This window comes from Meriones unguiculatus, chromosome 14, assembly GCF_030254825.1.
Source record: "Meriones unguiculatus strain TT.TT164.6M chromosome 14, Bangor_MerUng_6.1, whole genome shotgun sequence".
NCBI classification, from domain to species: Eukaryota; Metazoa; Chordata; class Mammalia; order Rodentia; family Muridae; genus Meriones; species Meriones unguiculatus.
This window is the reverse complement of record NC_083361.1, coordinates 27,844,381-27,859,746: the sequence shown is the minus strand read 5'-3', so window position 1 is coordinate 27,859,746 and position 15,366 is coordinate 27,844,381. Positions and strand designations below refer to the sequence as shown.

Sequence of the window (15,366 nt, the reverse complement as noted above, 5' to 3'; positions counted from 1 at the left end):
ATTTTTTTAACCTCTAACAATCTATTTTATAAATGGTATTTTAGCTTCCCTTTTCTTTTTGGCATAGAAAAGTCATTTGTTTTATACATTTTTTTAAGTTGAGAAAATAACCTCTAGGTCTTAGGATAAAGGCTTTCTTGTTTTTGTTTTTATGAAGCATCCTTATTCTGAGTACTTATAATTCCAAAGCATATTGATATGATGGCTATAATCTCAGCACTTCACAGGCTGAGGCAGGATGATCAATCAGAAACATGTATTCAACATTTTTATGTGCCAAGGGAGCCTTTAGAGATAGCTAAAACATCTTAGTTAGTTAGTATTTCTCTGTGGCATACTTGGTAATATTTCAAGGTGCATGAGGATTCTGAGGAGCACAGTGTGGAAGTTCTGTACTAAGTTAAGGTCTAGGACAAACATGAACTAATACAGTAGATTTTCTTTCCTTGCCAAATCTTCTAAATTATATTTGATGATAAACCAAAATTATATTGATTATATTGTTGTTTAATGTGATTCTCAGTGTAGGTAGAAGAAATATTTAAGGCAGTTTTACTGCCTGTTGATAGACCTGATAACTAGGGCAATGATCAAAAAAGGAAAAGGACTCAAACACACTGTGCGTATATCAGTAGAATTTTTTTTTTTTAATGTTTAAGTAACCCTTGGAAGGTACTAGAAAGTAAACAGGAATGATAACAAAAAAACATGCAAAAATATGAAAATAATATGGCAGCCTTAGTTACATATAAATTGTATAAATATGCCAACTTAGAAACATAGTTTGATTGATTGAAACATAGATAGATTTTAACAATACAATCCAATAATATGTTGTCTATAAGAAATTACATGCAACCAGTAATTTAAATGAATGTGTAGGACATGATGCTGGATGAAAGAAAGCCAGTGGGGAAAGTTGACATACTGTCTGATTTCATTTATTTAAACTTGGTCGCATAAATGTTTTTTACAACTACATTTAGAACTGTACCACTGATTGATCATTACCAGAGCTATTGAATTTGGTCAGTTCCTGTTTTTATTTAGAAACTATTTAATGCCTTTGCTGTCCTGTAGTATATAAGACCCAACACAGATGATAAATATACACAGAACTAACTTAATATACAGACTGGGGCAAACAGTGAAACTGAGAATGTCTTGAGTGAGGAAAGAGGATTATATTAGTGGCCCCATCACCATTGCGATGTTCTGTAGTTTGCAAGAAACAGTGCAATGCATACAGAGTATTTTTGAGTAATATTAATTCTTGTAAGTATATGCAAATTTATAATTATCTTAGAAACGAAAATGAAAAAAAAAAGATAAATGAATGGCTTAGGTAAAGATACCTAGAGCTCTTTCCCTAACTCAGAGCAAAATGTCTCAGGGAGATGGCTGAATGTAATCATCTGTAAGGAAATATTTTGCTTTGCTACTATGTGTTATTAACAAGATTTTTTTTTTTCATTGCATCAGCAATGCAGGAGATAGTGCTCAGTGCTTTGCTCCAGTTTTTATTATTTTTAAAATCTAGAAAATAATCATTTCAATACTGGTTTCCCCATTCTAAACAAAGTAAGTGTTAAATAGTGGGGGGGGCAGATTTGTGATGAATTCAGATAGGCTCAGTGAGAGGATGGGGGCAGTACTGTGTTTCTTGCACTTGTGCCTAGGTTATGTGCATTGACAGATGACTATAATCATCTGTCTTCTTACTTGCTACACTAAGAATGTAAGAACTCTTCTTGTTCTACTTCAAATTCTGAAAAGTACAATCTGCAACTATATGTGCAGCTAACTTTTTCATAATATGCGAGGGAGGTAAAGTAAGCCAAAAATTGTCAGTCTAGGATGATAAAGTCACAATTTGGAGCTAATTTAGAAGCATAATTTAATAGCTTAACATACAAAACTATAGCTTGCTGGAAGCAGTCCTTTTCTGTTCTGTGTGCTAACAGCAGCACGGTGTTGATAGCATTTTGTTCCCCTCATAGCCCAGGACCTACCTACTTTTTTGATCCCCATAATAAGATACAGTACAGTGTGGATTTTAATTATTACGTCACAGCAAGGGCAGATCCTCTTTAACCATTTTAGCCCATCATTTACATGATTTTTCAAATGCATAGAGGAAATGACACTAATCTTTGTAACTAGTTAATTTTATTTTATGATTAAGGTTGACAAACCATTACAGTGCTCATGCTATATTAATTCATCTTTCTGGTTTCTGGAATATCTCTATGTACCCTTCCTAAAGCCCAAACACTGGCTGTAATGGAAGTAAAAGCCATGTATCACAGCATCTGGGAGATGGAGGGTAATCGACATGGAGTTTGAACAGGTTTTCCATTGCTGCTGCCAGCCTGTGTATCTGGAGCATATGAGTGGAGTATGTAAGAAAACAAAATAAAAAGGGGAAAAGCACACACAGGTAGTACGCATGCCCAGTGAGTGAGCATAGACTGGGGCTTGGTAATCAATGGCACTAGCTATAGGGAAGGGGTTTTATGGTGAGCAGGGTTAGGAATCACAGCCTCTGAAATGCATAAAGAAGACTTGCTTCAGGATCAGCAGTGAGAAAACAAGGAAAGAAGGAGGAAGCCTCCTACAAAAATGAGAGGAGACCATGCTCTCCCTGTTTCTCCCTGTTTCCAAGAAACCAAACTTTACTAAACTGATAAGGAAGGTATGCTCAAACTAAATAGTGCTGTACCCAAAAGATCAGGAAGACTCTTTCTGCCTAGTATTAGAATATGTTAAAGACAGAACAAAACAAGGTGGGAGCATGAGTTGAACAATGGCATGACATATTACATGTACTTAAAGTACAAAGAATATCCACTTTACAGCCAAGGAAAGGGAGAGGGCTGAAGTAAAGAAAGGTCACATGCTATAGTGATGGGGAAGAAACAACTAAAGGACGTAATAAAGTTAGCACACACAGAAGTTGTATGGTAGGGATCAAGATGAAGCCACATGTCCATCATGCCAAACATGGATACAAATAGGCATGTGTTGCCTTGTTGAAGAGTTCTAAGGTAGCCAAGAAACTGCTAGTGAATGCTCAAACGAGAGGTAGAAGGTTGATAAGACCTCGAATTTTAGCATGTTCACCATGAATCTTCCTACAAATTGCTTCTGAGCTTCAAGAGGAAGATATAAGTTCTGTAGTGGAGACATGGACCACATCTTGACTAGACAGTTAATGGGACTCCGCATAGTATGTGACTAGGAGCCCCTTAAAAGGACTCTGTATTACTAGCAAGTAATATAGAAAGTGATCTGAACTTCAGACAGCCCAGGCTGCAGAATGTGTCATGAGATAGCTGGTTTCTGAAAGTTCTACAGGTTAAAGAGGTTTTAACACACAACCGAGTTTATTCTGGGACTCTGGGCATATTCTAGTAATTGCTAGAATTGGTACATGAACTGGCAAAAGTACTTTATAAATATTAAATTTTTCTAAGTTTGCTAACTATACTTTTTATGTATAGAATTTCCACTCAGGTATTAAGAGTGAATTTAAACACATGATTTGGGAAAAGTCCATAATACCAGGGCTAGCAAAACATTAAAAAAAAAAAAAACACTTAAGTCTAAATTTATTTTATAAATTATTTTATAAATAATTTATATTTTGTAAGTAATTTTATAAATGTTCAAACAGATGTTTTGGTGCATGCCTTTAATCCTAGCATTTAGGAATCAGAGGCCAGTCTGGTCAATGTAAGTTCCAGGACAGCCAAAGATACATAATAGAAAGATCCTGCCTCAAAAATCTCTGCTATGAACCATCAGACACAGTTTAACAAAGTCTTATTTGTTCCCTTTTATTTACTTTGTTTTTTAATTTTTTCTTTGTTTTGTTTCTTTATTGAGACAGGGTTTCTTTGTATAGCCTTGGCTGAACTAGCTTGGCTCTGTAGACCAAGCTGGCCTCAAACTCACAGATCCACCTGCCTGCCTCTGCCTCCCAAGTGCTGGATGCTAGGATTAAAAGTATATGCCACCATCACCCAGCCCCTTATTTTATTTTTTGAGACAGGGTCTCACTATGTAGTCTGGCTAGCCTGGAACTCAGACAGATCTGCCTGCCTGAGACACTCTTTACTTTAGACACCACTTGACTAGTTCAAATTTTATTTGGAAACTTTTCAAACTTGACTTAAGTCGGTGGTAAGCCATGGCTATAATTTTTTAAAACTTCTTTTTCTTTATGTTTTAAAAGGAATTTTTCATTTTTAGAATAGGCTTCAGAGAGAAAAAGAAATGTTTTCTAAGTGAGTTCTTGCCTACGGTTGCCAGTTAAACACTTGGGGATATATTAAAAACAACTTTGCTACTCCTTCTCCCTTCTTGGTGCTTCCTTGTAAGATGAGAAGGAATAAGAGATGGGATGAGATGACAAGTACTTAGATATTTTCAGTCTTGTATTTTGTCCCAGAGTAAGCTGTGTCCAGCGGTATGTGGAGATTTGTTCTTTCCTCACAACTAATTTACAATTCAGTCGGTTTTGCAAGCTTGAGCTTCTTTATCTTTTGAGGAACAATTTGTTCTGTTTCCACAGAAAAACTAATGAAGCTGCTTTGCCTTAGTGATTCGTTAATCCTTTTCTTTGTATGTGATGTGTTATCAGTAGTTCTGCTTGGACCATATGTGTAGAAAAGATGCCATCAGATGAAATTTGAGACCACACATCCATCTTACTTTGTTGCATTGGTTATTGTTTTAATTTGAAATACTAGTGATTAAAGTTTTTATATCCAACAGCTCTTTGTCTCTGTTGAGTTTCATGCTTCTGTCTTAAGACTGTACTGAGAAGAGAAAAAGCACATGACTCTCTGCATGCCTTTGACAGCAGAGCAGTAGTGCATGGCAATGAAAGGGTTTCAGTTATAACTAGTGCAGGATGACATGACTGTAATGATTAAGGATGACTCTGAGTTTTAAAGATATGGATCAAGTGAGAAGAGTTGTCAAGTGCCTGTACAGAAGGCTGAGCCCATATGTATAAACACATGTCTAAGATTCATGCAGGTGCTTTCTAAAGGTCAGGGGCTTTCCTTTCTATATCATCCAGTCAAACACCACAGTGTAAGAGTAAGAAACTAGCTAGAAGTGGTTGGGATATAAAATACTGACCAAAGCAATTCTTTCTTATAAAGTGAAATAATATAATTATGTTATAACTTTAAACTATAATTATAATATTTTGCTGTTAATTGTGTTCTAAGCATTTGATTCATAGCAGTTTTGGTGATTTCAGTGTTTCATATTTAAGGTTTTGCCATTGAATAGTATTTTAAGTAATTGTAAAACAGTGACACTTTTTCTAACTAGGAAGAAGCATTGCATGCATTTATTCAACCAGAAATCTTGGATGGCCCAAATCAATATTTTTGTGAACGTTGTAAGAAGAAGTGTGATGCTCGCAAGGTAAGAGGCATGTAAATGTTGTTATGTAGTTGTCTGAGGTGATACTCAGTATTCGGTCCACTTGTCCCCTAACCACGCTTGCTTCTCTTTAGGGCCTTCGGTTTCTGCATTTCCCCTATCTGCTGACCTTACAGTTGAAAAGGTTTGATTTTGATTATACAACCATGCATAGAATTAAACTGAATGATCGAATGTCATTTCCAGAGGAGCTGGATATGAGCACATTTATTGATATTGAAGATGAGGTAAATATTTATTACATTTTCTTGCTATGCTTGTCTTTATACATTTATGTATTTTTAGTTTTTAAAATTACTTTATGTGTATGGGTGTTTTGCCTAGAGGTATGTCTGTATGTCACATGTGTTCCTTGTGCCCTCATGGGCCAGAAGAGGGTATTATATCCTTTGAAATTAGAGTTAGAGACACTTGTGAGCCACTATGTGGGGCCTGTGAATTAAACCCAGGCCCTCTGGGAAAAGCAGCCAGTGCTCTTACCACTAAACCATCTTTCTAGCTCCTTTATATTTTGAAAAGAGTTTTGTGAAATGAGTTAAGACTGATAATACTTAAAGTGTCCTCTTGACAGACACTTTCTCCTTCCTCACCTTTCAATGCTGTATTACATGAGGAGACTAATGCTGTGGCTAAAAAGCTTTTCATGACATTGTACATTTCAAGTATTTTATTTGGTCAGAATAGCATAAGCTTTTTAAAAGCTTATGGGTTTCACCTCTCTAGAATTTGGGCAGTAATCATGTTTCATAGTTTCTTTATTATTAAACTGTGTGTTACAGCTGGGTTTCTGATCTTTACTAGACATGGAGCAAATATATGTGAGTAAATGAACAAACAAAGTAGTATATGACCTTAATGTCTTGCACTTGTGCTAATCCCCTTTTCAAAAATGAAGGTACTTGGTTACTCCCATACAAGGTTTGCGAGCTCTTAAATTAACCAAGTTAGAGAGACAAACATTCAAGAGGTTTTGTCTATTACTCTTTTTAATTTTGTTTTTGTTTTAACTTGAAACTTAAAATAGTTTAAACATAGGATTTTGGTGAATACAGAAAAGCTCATCAGTCTCTTTCTACTCATTGACCTCCAAAGATTTTCTAGCTTTATTACTGTGTGTGTGTATGTGTGTGTGTGTGTGTGTATTAATAATCTATAATATATTAGTATTGTATATGTAATATCCTGTTTGATTGTTTTCGATGTTCTCCTGATTGCATTGTGTGAAACATTTACAATCAGGAAGGTAGTTATTATAGGGTGATAAATTCTTACTGTTGTAAGAGTTTTGTGTGTTTTTCTGATTGAAACTGATTACTAGTTGTAAAATCTATCTTCCTGCAAAAGCTCAAGTGTAAATGGTTATCAGGTTTCATTTAGTATTTGTCTTAGGGTTACTGTTACTGTGATGCAGCAATAAAAGCAATTTTGGCAGGAAAGGGTTTATTTGGTTTTTACTTCAACATTGTACATTGTTGAAGGAAATCAGGACAGGAACTCAAACAGCAGAAACCTGGAGGCAGGAGCTGATGCAGAAGCCATGGAGGGGTGCTGCTTACTGGCTCCTCATGGCTTGCTCAGCCTGCTGCTTTCTTATAGAACCCAGGACCACCAGCCGGGGGTGGCACAACCCACAATGATTCAGACCCTCCTCAAAGGAGGAAGACTGTACTGTGAACTAGGTGCAATACTTAGAAAAAAGTTATTAGCAACAAGTTATTCTTGTTGTATATACACTTGTTGGTTTCAAGAACTTACATGCAATGCCTAATGCACATCAAAGGCTTCCATCTTAGAGAAATCTTAACCTTATATTGTAGGTATGTGAATACAGTGGTAAAAGAAAGCAGAAGAGAGGGTTCTTTGGGGTTTCTATCAAGTGGAACTCTTCAGCTGGGTGGCAGTGAACTGAAAGCAGTCAGACATGGAAGTATGGCATGCCTGCCCTGAGTAAACGGTGACGTTCCCAGGGACAGATAGATGGCTTAGTTCTCTTTTTATTGTAATACCTTAGACAGAACTTTTGGGGGGGGGGGGCGGGAGAGATTGGGAACAAATGATTCAGTTTGAAACTTAGAGTAGTTGCTATCACAAATGTTACTGCAGGATATAGTAATTTTGTATTGTTACTTTCAATACTAATCATAAACGGAGTTTAATATAACTTAGAATCACAATTTGCAGTAGTAAAATTTTATGGACAATGGAAATACTTTTAGGGAGTACTATTTTAGTTATTTAACTTAAGATGTGAATTTTAATAAAAAACTTAAAATGAAATTAATGCTTCTCTTAATGAGAACATGTTAAACTATGTGAGCATGGTAGAAAACATAAGTACAAGTTTGAGTATCTTTTCCTTCATTTGGCTTAAGATTTTAATAAAACTGTGTCTTATTAGAAATCTCCTCAAACTGAAAGTTGCACTGATAGTGGAGCAGAAAATGAAGGCAGTTGCCACAGCGACCAGATGAGCAATGATTTCTCCACCGACGATGCTGTTGATGAAGGGATATGCCTGGAGAGCAGTAGTGGGACTGAGAAGATTTCAAAACCTGGCTTGGAAAAGGTACCTTTTACAAAGTGTATTGGTATTAGCTGCTAAGCATGCTAAGTAAGCCAGTGGTCCCCAAGAGAGCTATTCCTGCATGTTCCTGCATGTTTTAATGAAGATAATAATTCCTAAACTTACATTATTTTGTTCTTTGTTTTTGAAATGAAGATTTTTTAAAATTGTTTTAACGGGTATGATCATAATTATATTTTGGGAAACACTACTTACAGATGGGATGCTAATTCTTAGGAGAGTGTGCTCTTTTGAGAGTTGGATAATGTTAGAATGGGTGCTGCTTCTGCCCTTAGCCCTGAGTCTTCACATCCTTTGTCTTCACTGAGTTTGATCATAGAAGAATAAGAGTACTGGGACTTGATTTGCTGAATTTTAGGGATTCTGACAATGGTAAGCTTCTGAAACAGTTAACAATAGAGCTGGCCTTGAGTCAGGGAAAACCAAATCCTTGGCTGGCTTTTCTCTCTTCTCTATAACAGTCCTTAGAAATTCTAGAAAATGATGCTCTTCTTTAAATTATGATCTGGAAACAAAAGAACTGGATAATGTCTAGGGTAGGATTTTCTTTCACCATATCAGTGATTTTATGGTTTTTATCTAGCCACTCTTTTACGGCCGTGTAACATGCTTTATTGAGTGGATAGTTTCGTATAAAAAAATCTGGAGCATAGTGTAGGTAATAAATTAACTTTTTAAGTCGCAGAGTGATTGGATATGAAGATTTGGGGCAATATTTAAGAATGGATATTACAGTATAAATGTGTTCTGAGTCAAGGCTGCTCTTCTCACCACCATAACCACTATCCTTGACTTTTAAAGTTACTCCCCTTTCAGGGAAGAGAGGTGAGTGGGGATTGCAGTGAATAATGCAGCAGGTACATCACAACTCCATGTGAGACCGTCAGATTACCAGGAGCCCCGTGTAGCTCCATCTTGTCTGTTTCTGTGTGTAGGTGATTGTGTTACCTGTTAATAATGACAATTTAGTTTCTCTATTGTGATATGGTACCTTTTCTTCTTCCTGTCCTAGTGCCCTAGGTAAGATGTCTAGTTCAGTACTGAATAGAATGTAAGACAGTGTCCTTGCCTTTTTCTCCTCTTTTAGGAAAATGTGTTCAGTATAACTGTTAGTAAAATATTGTACCTGAGAACCCTTACTCTGTGTATAGGCTGAGTTGCCGTTTACTTGTAACATGATACCTGTAATTCTAGTTTTGAAAGTAATTCAGGGCAACAAATACATCACCATACTTGTCTTGAACTTGCAACTTCAGAAGTTTTTGAGAACATAATTGGGGTGGGCGTTTGCTGATTACAATAAAACTTTAAAATGTTACTAGTAACCAGTTGATACATGCCCAGAATCCCAGCACTTGGATGGCAGAGGCAGGAGGATCTCTTTGAGTAATAGATTCCAGCCAGCAGTGACTACAGAATGAGCCCTGTTTCAAAAAATAATAATATTCTCAGTACAAATTCTAGATCACAGGTAAATTTTGAAACCTGCCTATCACTACTTTGATTAATTTTAATTTTGGCAATAAAATTTGAAAAACTCAAGTTTTCAGAATTTGTTTTAGACGCTTCATGATATAATAAGTATAGTTAAGTTTAAAGTTATTTACAGCAAAGTTAGATGTACTGATACTTGATTTTGAAACATCCAAGTACTTTTTAATCAAAGAATTAAGAGGAAAGGACAATGGAAGTGTACTTACCTACCATGCCTCAGGTCCTGCGTTTGTTCCCTAGTGCTGCAAAATGAAGATAGAAAGGAAAACTCCTGCAGAAAAGTGAAAGAGATTAACAGGCCTGTGTAGTAGTGCACCTGTGAACCCAGTGTAGGATAAAAGGCAGAGAACTGGCTCCAAGTTTGTGGCTATCCTGATCTAACATAGCTTGTTCCAGTCTAGAAAGGGTAGCAAAGTGAGACCCTCTCAAAGCAAACTAAAAAACAGACAAACCTTTGCTTGTCCATTTGGAGAATCTACTTATGACAAACTGGTCTTTCTAACCTATGTCATAACCTTTCCTGGACACTCTATTTCTTTTTCTTTTAAAAGTTACTTTATTTGATATGTATGGGTGTTTGGCCTACATGTCTGTACACCATGTGTATATCTGGTACCCTCAGGGCTTGAAGATGTCTAGAATTACAGACAGTTGTGAGCTGCTGTGTGAGTACTGGGTACTGAACTTGGGTTCTTCTGGAAAAGCAGCTAGTGCTCGTAATAATCAAGCCATCTCCAGCCCTGGGAACTCTTACTTTCATTCACTCCAGGTAGAGAGGTCAAAGACAAACCAAAGAAAGGGTCCTTCCATGTCCATCTTGGTGAACCAGTGAGTTTATTGCACTTCTTTAATGGAGCATCGTGACTCTTGGGCAGTTTCTGTCACCATAAAGCCCACTCCAGCATGGGTAACTACTTTTAAGAGTCTCCCCTCTCGGCACCTGGTTGCTACTGTTTGTGTAACGTGAGCCTCTGAGTTGATAACATTCTTGTGGTTGTGGAGTTTTTAAGATTAAAAATATGTGTATGTCTTAATTAGCACATCTATTGCTGTGAGGAGACACCATGACCACAGCAATTCTTATAAAGGAAAACATTTAACTGGGGCTGGCTTACAGTTCAAAGGTTTAGTCCAATGTCATCATGGCGGGAAGCATGTCAGCACGCAGGCAGAGATGGTGGTGGGGAGGCATCTTAGAGTTCTATATCTGGATCTGCAGGCAGCAGGAAAAGATAGTCACACTAGGCCCATCTTGAGCATTCGAGACCTGTAAGCCTACCCACTATACCACACTTCCTCCAACAAAGCTACACCTCCTAATAGTACCACTCTCTATAGGCCTATGGAGGCCATTTTCATTCAAACCACCACTCTGTGTGTGTGTGTGTACACATGTATATATGTATATACCAATGTGTGCATATGTATGTGTGTATGCATGCATGTGCATACTTGGTACCACCCAGAAAAGGGTGGTTGTGAGATATAGTGTGGATGCGAGAACCAACCCTGGATCCTCTGCAAGAGCCACAAGTGCTCTCTAACCTCTCACCTGTCTCTCTTGTGGTTTCATATAAGCCTTCTGTACTGTTAAAACTTCCTCTCTGTCATGCAGTATTTGTTTGTTTAGGGTCGCCTCACTTTATAGTCCATTCCCACTGTGTAGCCCAGGCTGGCCTTGAATTCACAGCCATTGTCCTGCTTTAGCCTTTAGGATTACAGGCCTGAGCTACAATATTTGGCTGTTCCTTATTGATTGTAGAGATGGAAATACTGGTTGCCAGGCTCTCTAGTATTGCTAATTGTTTAAGGGGCTGTGAAGTGCCAAGGCTTCTAAAAGAAAAGATAATTCAACCTAGTGACCTAGCACATGTCCTATAATCCTAGCACTTGGAAGGCTGGTCTAGAACAGTCATAAGTTTGACAACTTAGTGGGCAACATACTTCAAAACTACCTGGGCAACTTAGACTGTATCTCAAAGTGAAAAATTACAAAGAGGAGCAGGCATATAGCCAAAGAAAAGAACAGAGAAAAGGTTCTTAGTTTATTATAGGAAACATTAGGCATGTTCAGAGTGGAATGACCATAAACTGATTTATTACAGAAATAACAGTTCTAGATTTGGGTGTAGGGTTGTAGATGTGGGTGGGTATGTTGACAGTGCCTCGTCTATGGCCTTGGCTGTCCTAAAGTCACTGTGTGAACACACATTATTATATCTGCTTCTGCCTCCCAGGTGCTGTAATAGAAAGTATAAGTCACTATGCCAGGCTAGGATTCATTATTAATAGAAATAATAGCTGCCAAATTAATGTTACTTGTCAAAAATACTACATGAGTACGTTAGAAGATACTTCAGGTTACTGTCAGAAACAGAATTTTATTTAAAGGAAAAAAGCAGTGTGTTGGTGATTTCTTTTTTGCCTGTCTTTGCTTTGTTTTGTTTTGTTTTTTTGAGATAGGGATTTTCATTGTAGCCTTGACTGTCCTAGAGCTCATTCTGCAGACCTGGCTAGCCTCAAACTCAGAGATCCACCTGCCTCTGCCTCCCAAGTATTGGAATGAAAGGCAGTGTGTGTCACCACCAGCTGGCTGGTAATTTCTTGATACTTGGCTATGCAAATTAAAACATCCTTCTATTTATTTAGTACTATGTCACAAAATTTCAGACTTATTTTTCATAAATAATAAAGCATGAGTTTATAGTCATATGTAGTCCAAAGATCACAAGGCAGCATAATTTAAAATGTGAAGGAATAAACTGTCACATACTAAGATTTTTGATGACTTGTAATTCCCTAAGGGGCAAATTAGCTTACTTAAGATAGCTGTCATGTTACTTCACTCTGTATCCATAGGAAGTAGGGAGCTTTAAATAAGGGTTTTATAGTCTTCTCTACCAAACTTCTTTTTCTTCTTTCCTTAGAACTCCCTGATGTATGAGCTCTTCTCGGTGATGGTGCATTCAGGGAGTGCTGCTGGAGGTCACTATTATGCTTGCATAAAGTCTTTCAGTGATGAGCAGTGGTACAGTTTCAATGACCAACATGTGAGCAGGGTAAGGCTCCTGATGTAAAGAAGTTACTCAGTGGCAGGGGGTTTATTCAGAGGAGAGGTGCCTATGATGGTGTGTCTCAGGTTCCTTTTGAACCATTCTTTTGCTGTTTGCAGTGTCCTTGTTCTGCTTTGTTAGAGCTTGTTACATACTTCCAAGATAGACTGCCCCATCTTACTTGGAGCCTAGAAGGTTGGATTAGAGTTGGGCTTGGTGGTTTACACCTGCAGTTTCTAGCACTGGGACAGCTGAGACAGAGAATTGCCAAGAGTTCAAGCCCAGCCCAGGCTACAGATTAAGAACCTGTCTGGGGGGTGGGGGAAGGGAACTAGAATATTGGGTTACATATTTACATGATGATGTTAATGTAGTGTTGTTATTGATTTTTACAAAAGAGTAACTTTACAACTTTTTAGATAACACAAGAAGACATTAAGAAGACACACGGTGGGTCTTCAGGAAGCAGAGGATACTACTCCAGTGCTTTTGCAAGGTAAGGAATAGCATGAAGTTCAGTGTTGGTCCACTAGAGTGAGCTGTAGCCTTACCCAAGGGTCAGCAGACTTCAAGCTCTGGGCATCTGTTCATAAGTGCTGGCTCATGCTTTCCCACTATAACAGCTTAAGTTGAGGCACAGACCATCTGACCTGCAAAGTCTGGGGGTGGGGTGGGGTGGGTTGGTTTTTCGAGGCAGGATTTCTCTGTGTAGCTTTAGCTGTCCTGGAACTCGCTCTGTAGATCAGTATGGCCTTGAACTTACAGAGATCTGCCTGCCTGAGTACTGGGATTAAAGGGATGCACCAACACTGCCCTGCAAGACTGAGGGTTTTTTCTTGCTTCTTTCAGCAAAACAGTTTGCCCAGATCTGATTTAGCTGTAGTAGGCATTGTGGCACACAACTTTCTTTATGACTTCACCTTGTTACCAAAAGGGGCTGTTTTAACCTTTCCATATGTGTACCGTTAACAAGGAGGGATTTTCCTTCTTCCTGGAATGTGTTAATGTTAATGTTTCTGTGAATGTTGGAATGGTTTTCTGATTATTTGAAAGAAAAAGACACTAATATTTCAAATAAAGATTTGGTGCTTATAAATGGAATTTACTATCTACTTTGAAGGACTAATGTGGTTTTTACATTTCCTCTAGCTCAACAAATGCATATATGCTAATATACAGACTGAAGGATCCAACAAGAAATGCAAGTATGTTAGCCCATCATAATTTCCTTTGTAGGTCTTATAAACTTAGATAACTGCTTTTATGTGATACATCAATTAACAGGACTTTTTAATGCCTGGGAGAGTGAGCTGTAAACACTGTCATGAAGTAATACTAAGTGATAAAAACATTTTTGACAAAAATCTGTACTGATAGGTATACTGATTTGTGCTTGTAACTCTAGTTACTTGGTAGGCTGAGTGAAGCAGAAAGATTATAATTCTGAGGCCTACTGACAATTTAACAGGACCTTGTCTCAAGACAGTAATTTTTAAAAAGCTGAGGCTACAGCTTAGTGATAGAGTTCTTGGTTAGCATTCACAAGTTCTAGACTTCTGATAGCTAGTACTACACATAGGCAGGCATGCACTCACACACAAGCACACCCACACACAGACAAAGGGGGTTAGAATACTTTGTAATACACTTTCTCTTTGTAAAACAAATTAGATGTTTACTATTGCTCACAGCTTACCAACTGACCTTTCTGAGTCTTTGCAGCCATGTAGATGGAAATGACGACACCTGATAGGTTTGTAATACGTGAATGAAACAACACTTCAGTGTCTTGCAGCATAGCTAGTATGCAGCGAAAGCTCAAACTACGTACTGCTTTTTTCAGGGTCAAGCTTTTGGGTTTGTTAGCATCTACATAGTTTGTGAAAGGGCTCCAGATGGCCTGAAATACTTCAGAAATCATTTAATACAGAGTTATCTTTGCTTATTTGGTTGAAGAACAATTTTTTGTGAATATTAAAAAATATTTTGTTATATTTTATTAAGAATACCAGGGGGCCAGCAAGAAGGCTCAGCTGGTAAAAGATATTTGTTGCCAAGCCTGATGGCCTAATTTCAATGCCCAGAACCTTCAAAGCTGCTCTCTGACCTCCCAAAAATAATCCTTAGTGTAAAGTATGTGTGTCCTTTCTATTTGTATTTTTCATTTTTAGTTCTTTTTCTCCCCTGCACTGTACCTCTCAGCGAGGAATTTTTTTATTTATTTTTTATATTAATCACAGGTTATTTACTTTGTATCCCAGCCATAGCCCCCTTCCTCATTCCTTCCCAATCCCACCCTCCCTCCCTCATCTTCTCCCTGCCCCTTTCCAAGCCCACTAATAGGGGAGGACCTCCTCCCCTTGCATCTGAGCCTAGCTTATCAAGTCTCTTCAGGACTGGTTGCAATGTCCTCTTCTGTGGCCTAGCAAGGCTGCTCCTCCCTCAGGGTGGCGGGGGTCATTTTTAGTTCTTGAGTTTTTTTCTTGCTAATTCTGATTCACAGTGTTGCAAACATGTTAGGATGTGTATATGTTTATCTGTAGATGTATGCACAGATTATGAGTTTCCTCATATTCTTTTTATAATTTTACAGAAGTAATCACTAACTTTGATCTCAACATATTTTTAGGATCTGATATGCTTAGTATATTCAACCATTATATTTTTTGTTCACTTTTTTGTGAATAAAAGTTAAATTGTGAACTCATCGATGCAAGGCTTAGAACACAGTCATTGTTTCCACAAATGTTTCAGGACCTGTAGATTTGTTGT

General features: G+C 37.7%; 1 protein-coding gene across 3 annotated transcripts in view; it reads left to right on the top strand.

The window, feature by feature from the left end:
• Usp47 (ubiquitin specific peptidase 47) overlaps positions 1-15,366 on the top strand; it is an 83,192-nt gene that overhangs the window by 43,998 nt on the left and 23,828 nt on the right. For all 3 annotated transcript variants that reach the window (XM_021627879.2, XM_060367027.1, XM_021627891.2), the window contains 6 exons: positions 5,350-5,445; positions 5,538-5,690; positions 7,862-8,029; positions 12,469-12,600; positions 13,014-13,090; positions 13,744-13,799. In XM_021627879.2, coding sequence (XP_021483554.1) covers positions 5,350-5,445; positions 5,538-5,690; positions 7,862-8,029; positions 12,469-12,600; positions 13,014-13,090; positions 13,744-13,799 — 682 coding nt within the window. The remainder of the gene's footprint in view (positions 1-5,349; positions 5,446-5,537; positions 5,691-7,861; positions 8,030-12,468; positions 12,601-13,013; positions 13,091-13,743; positions 13,800-15,366) is intronic.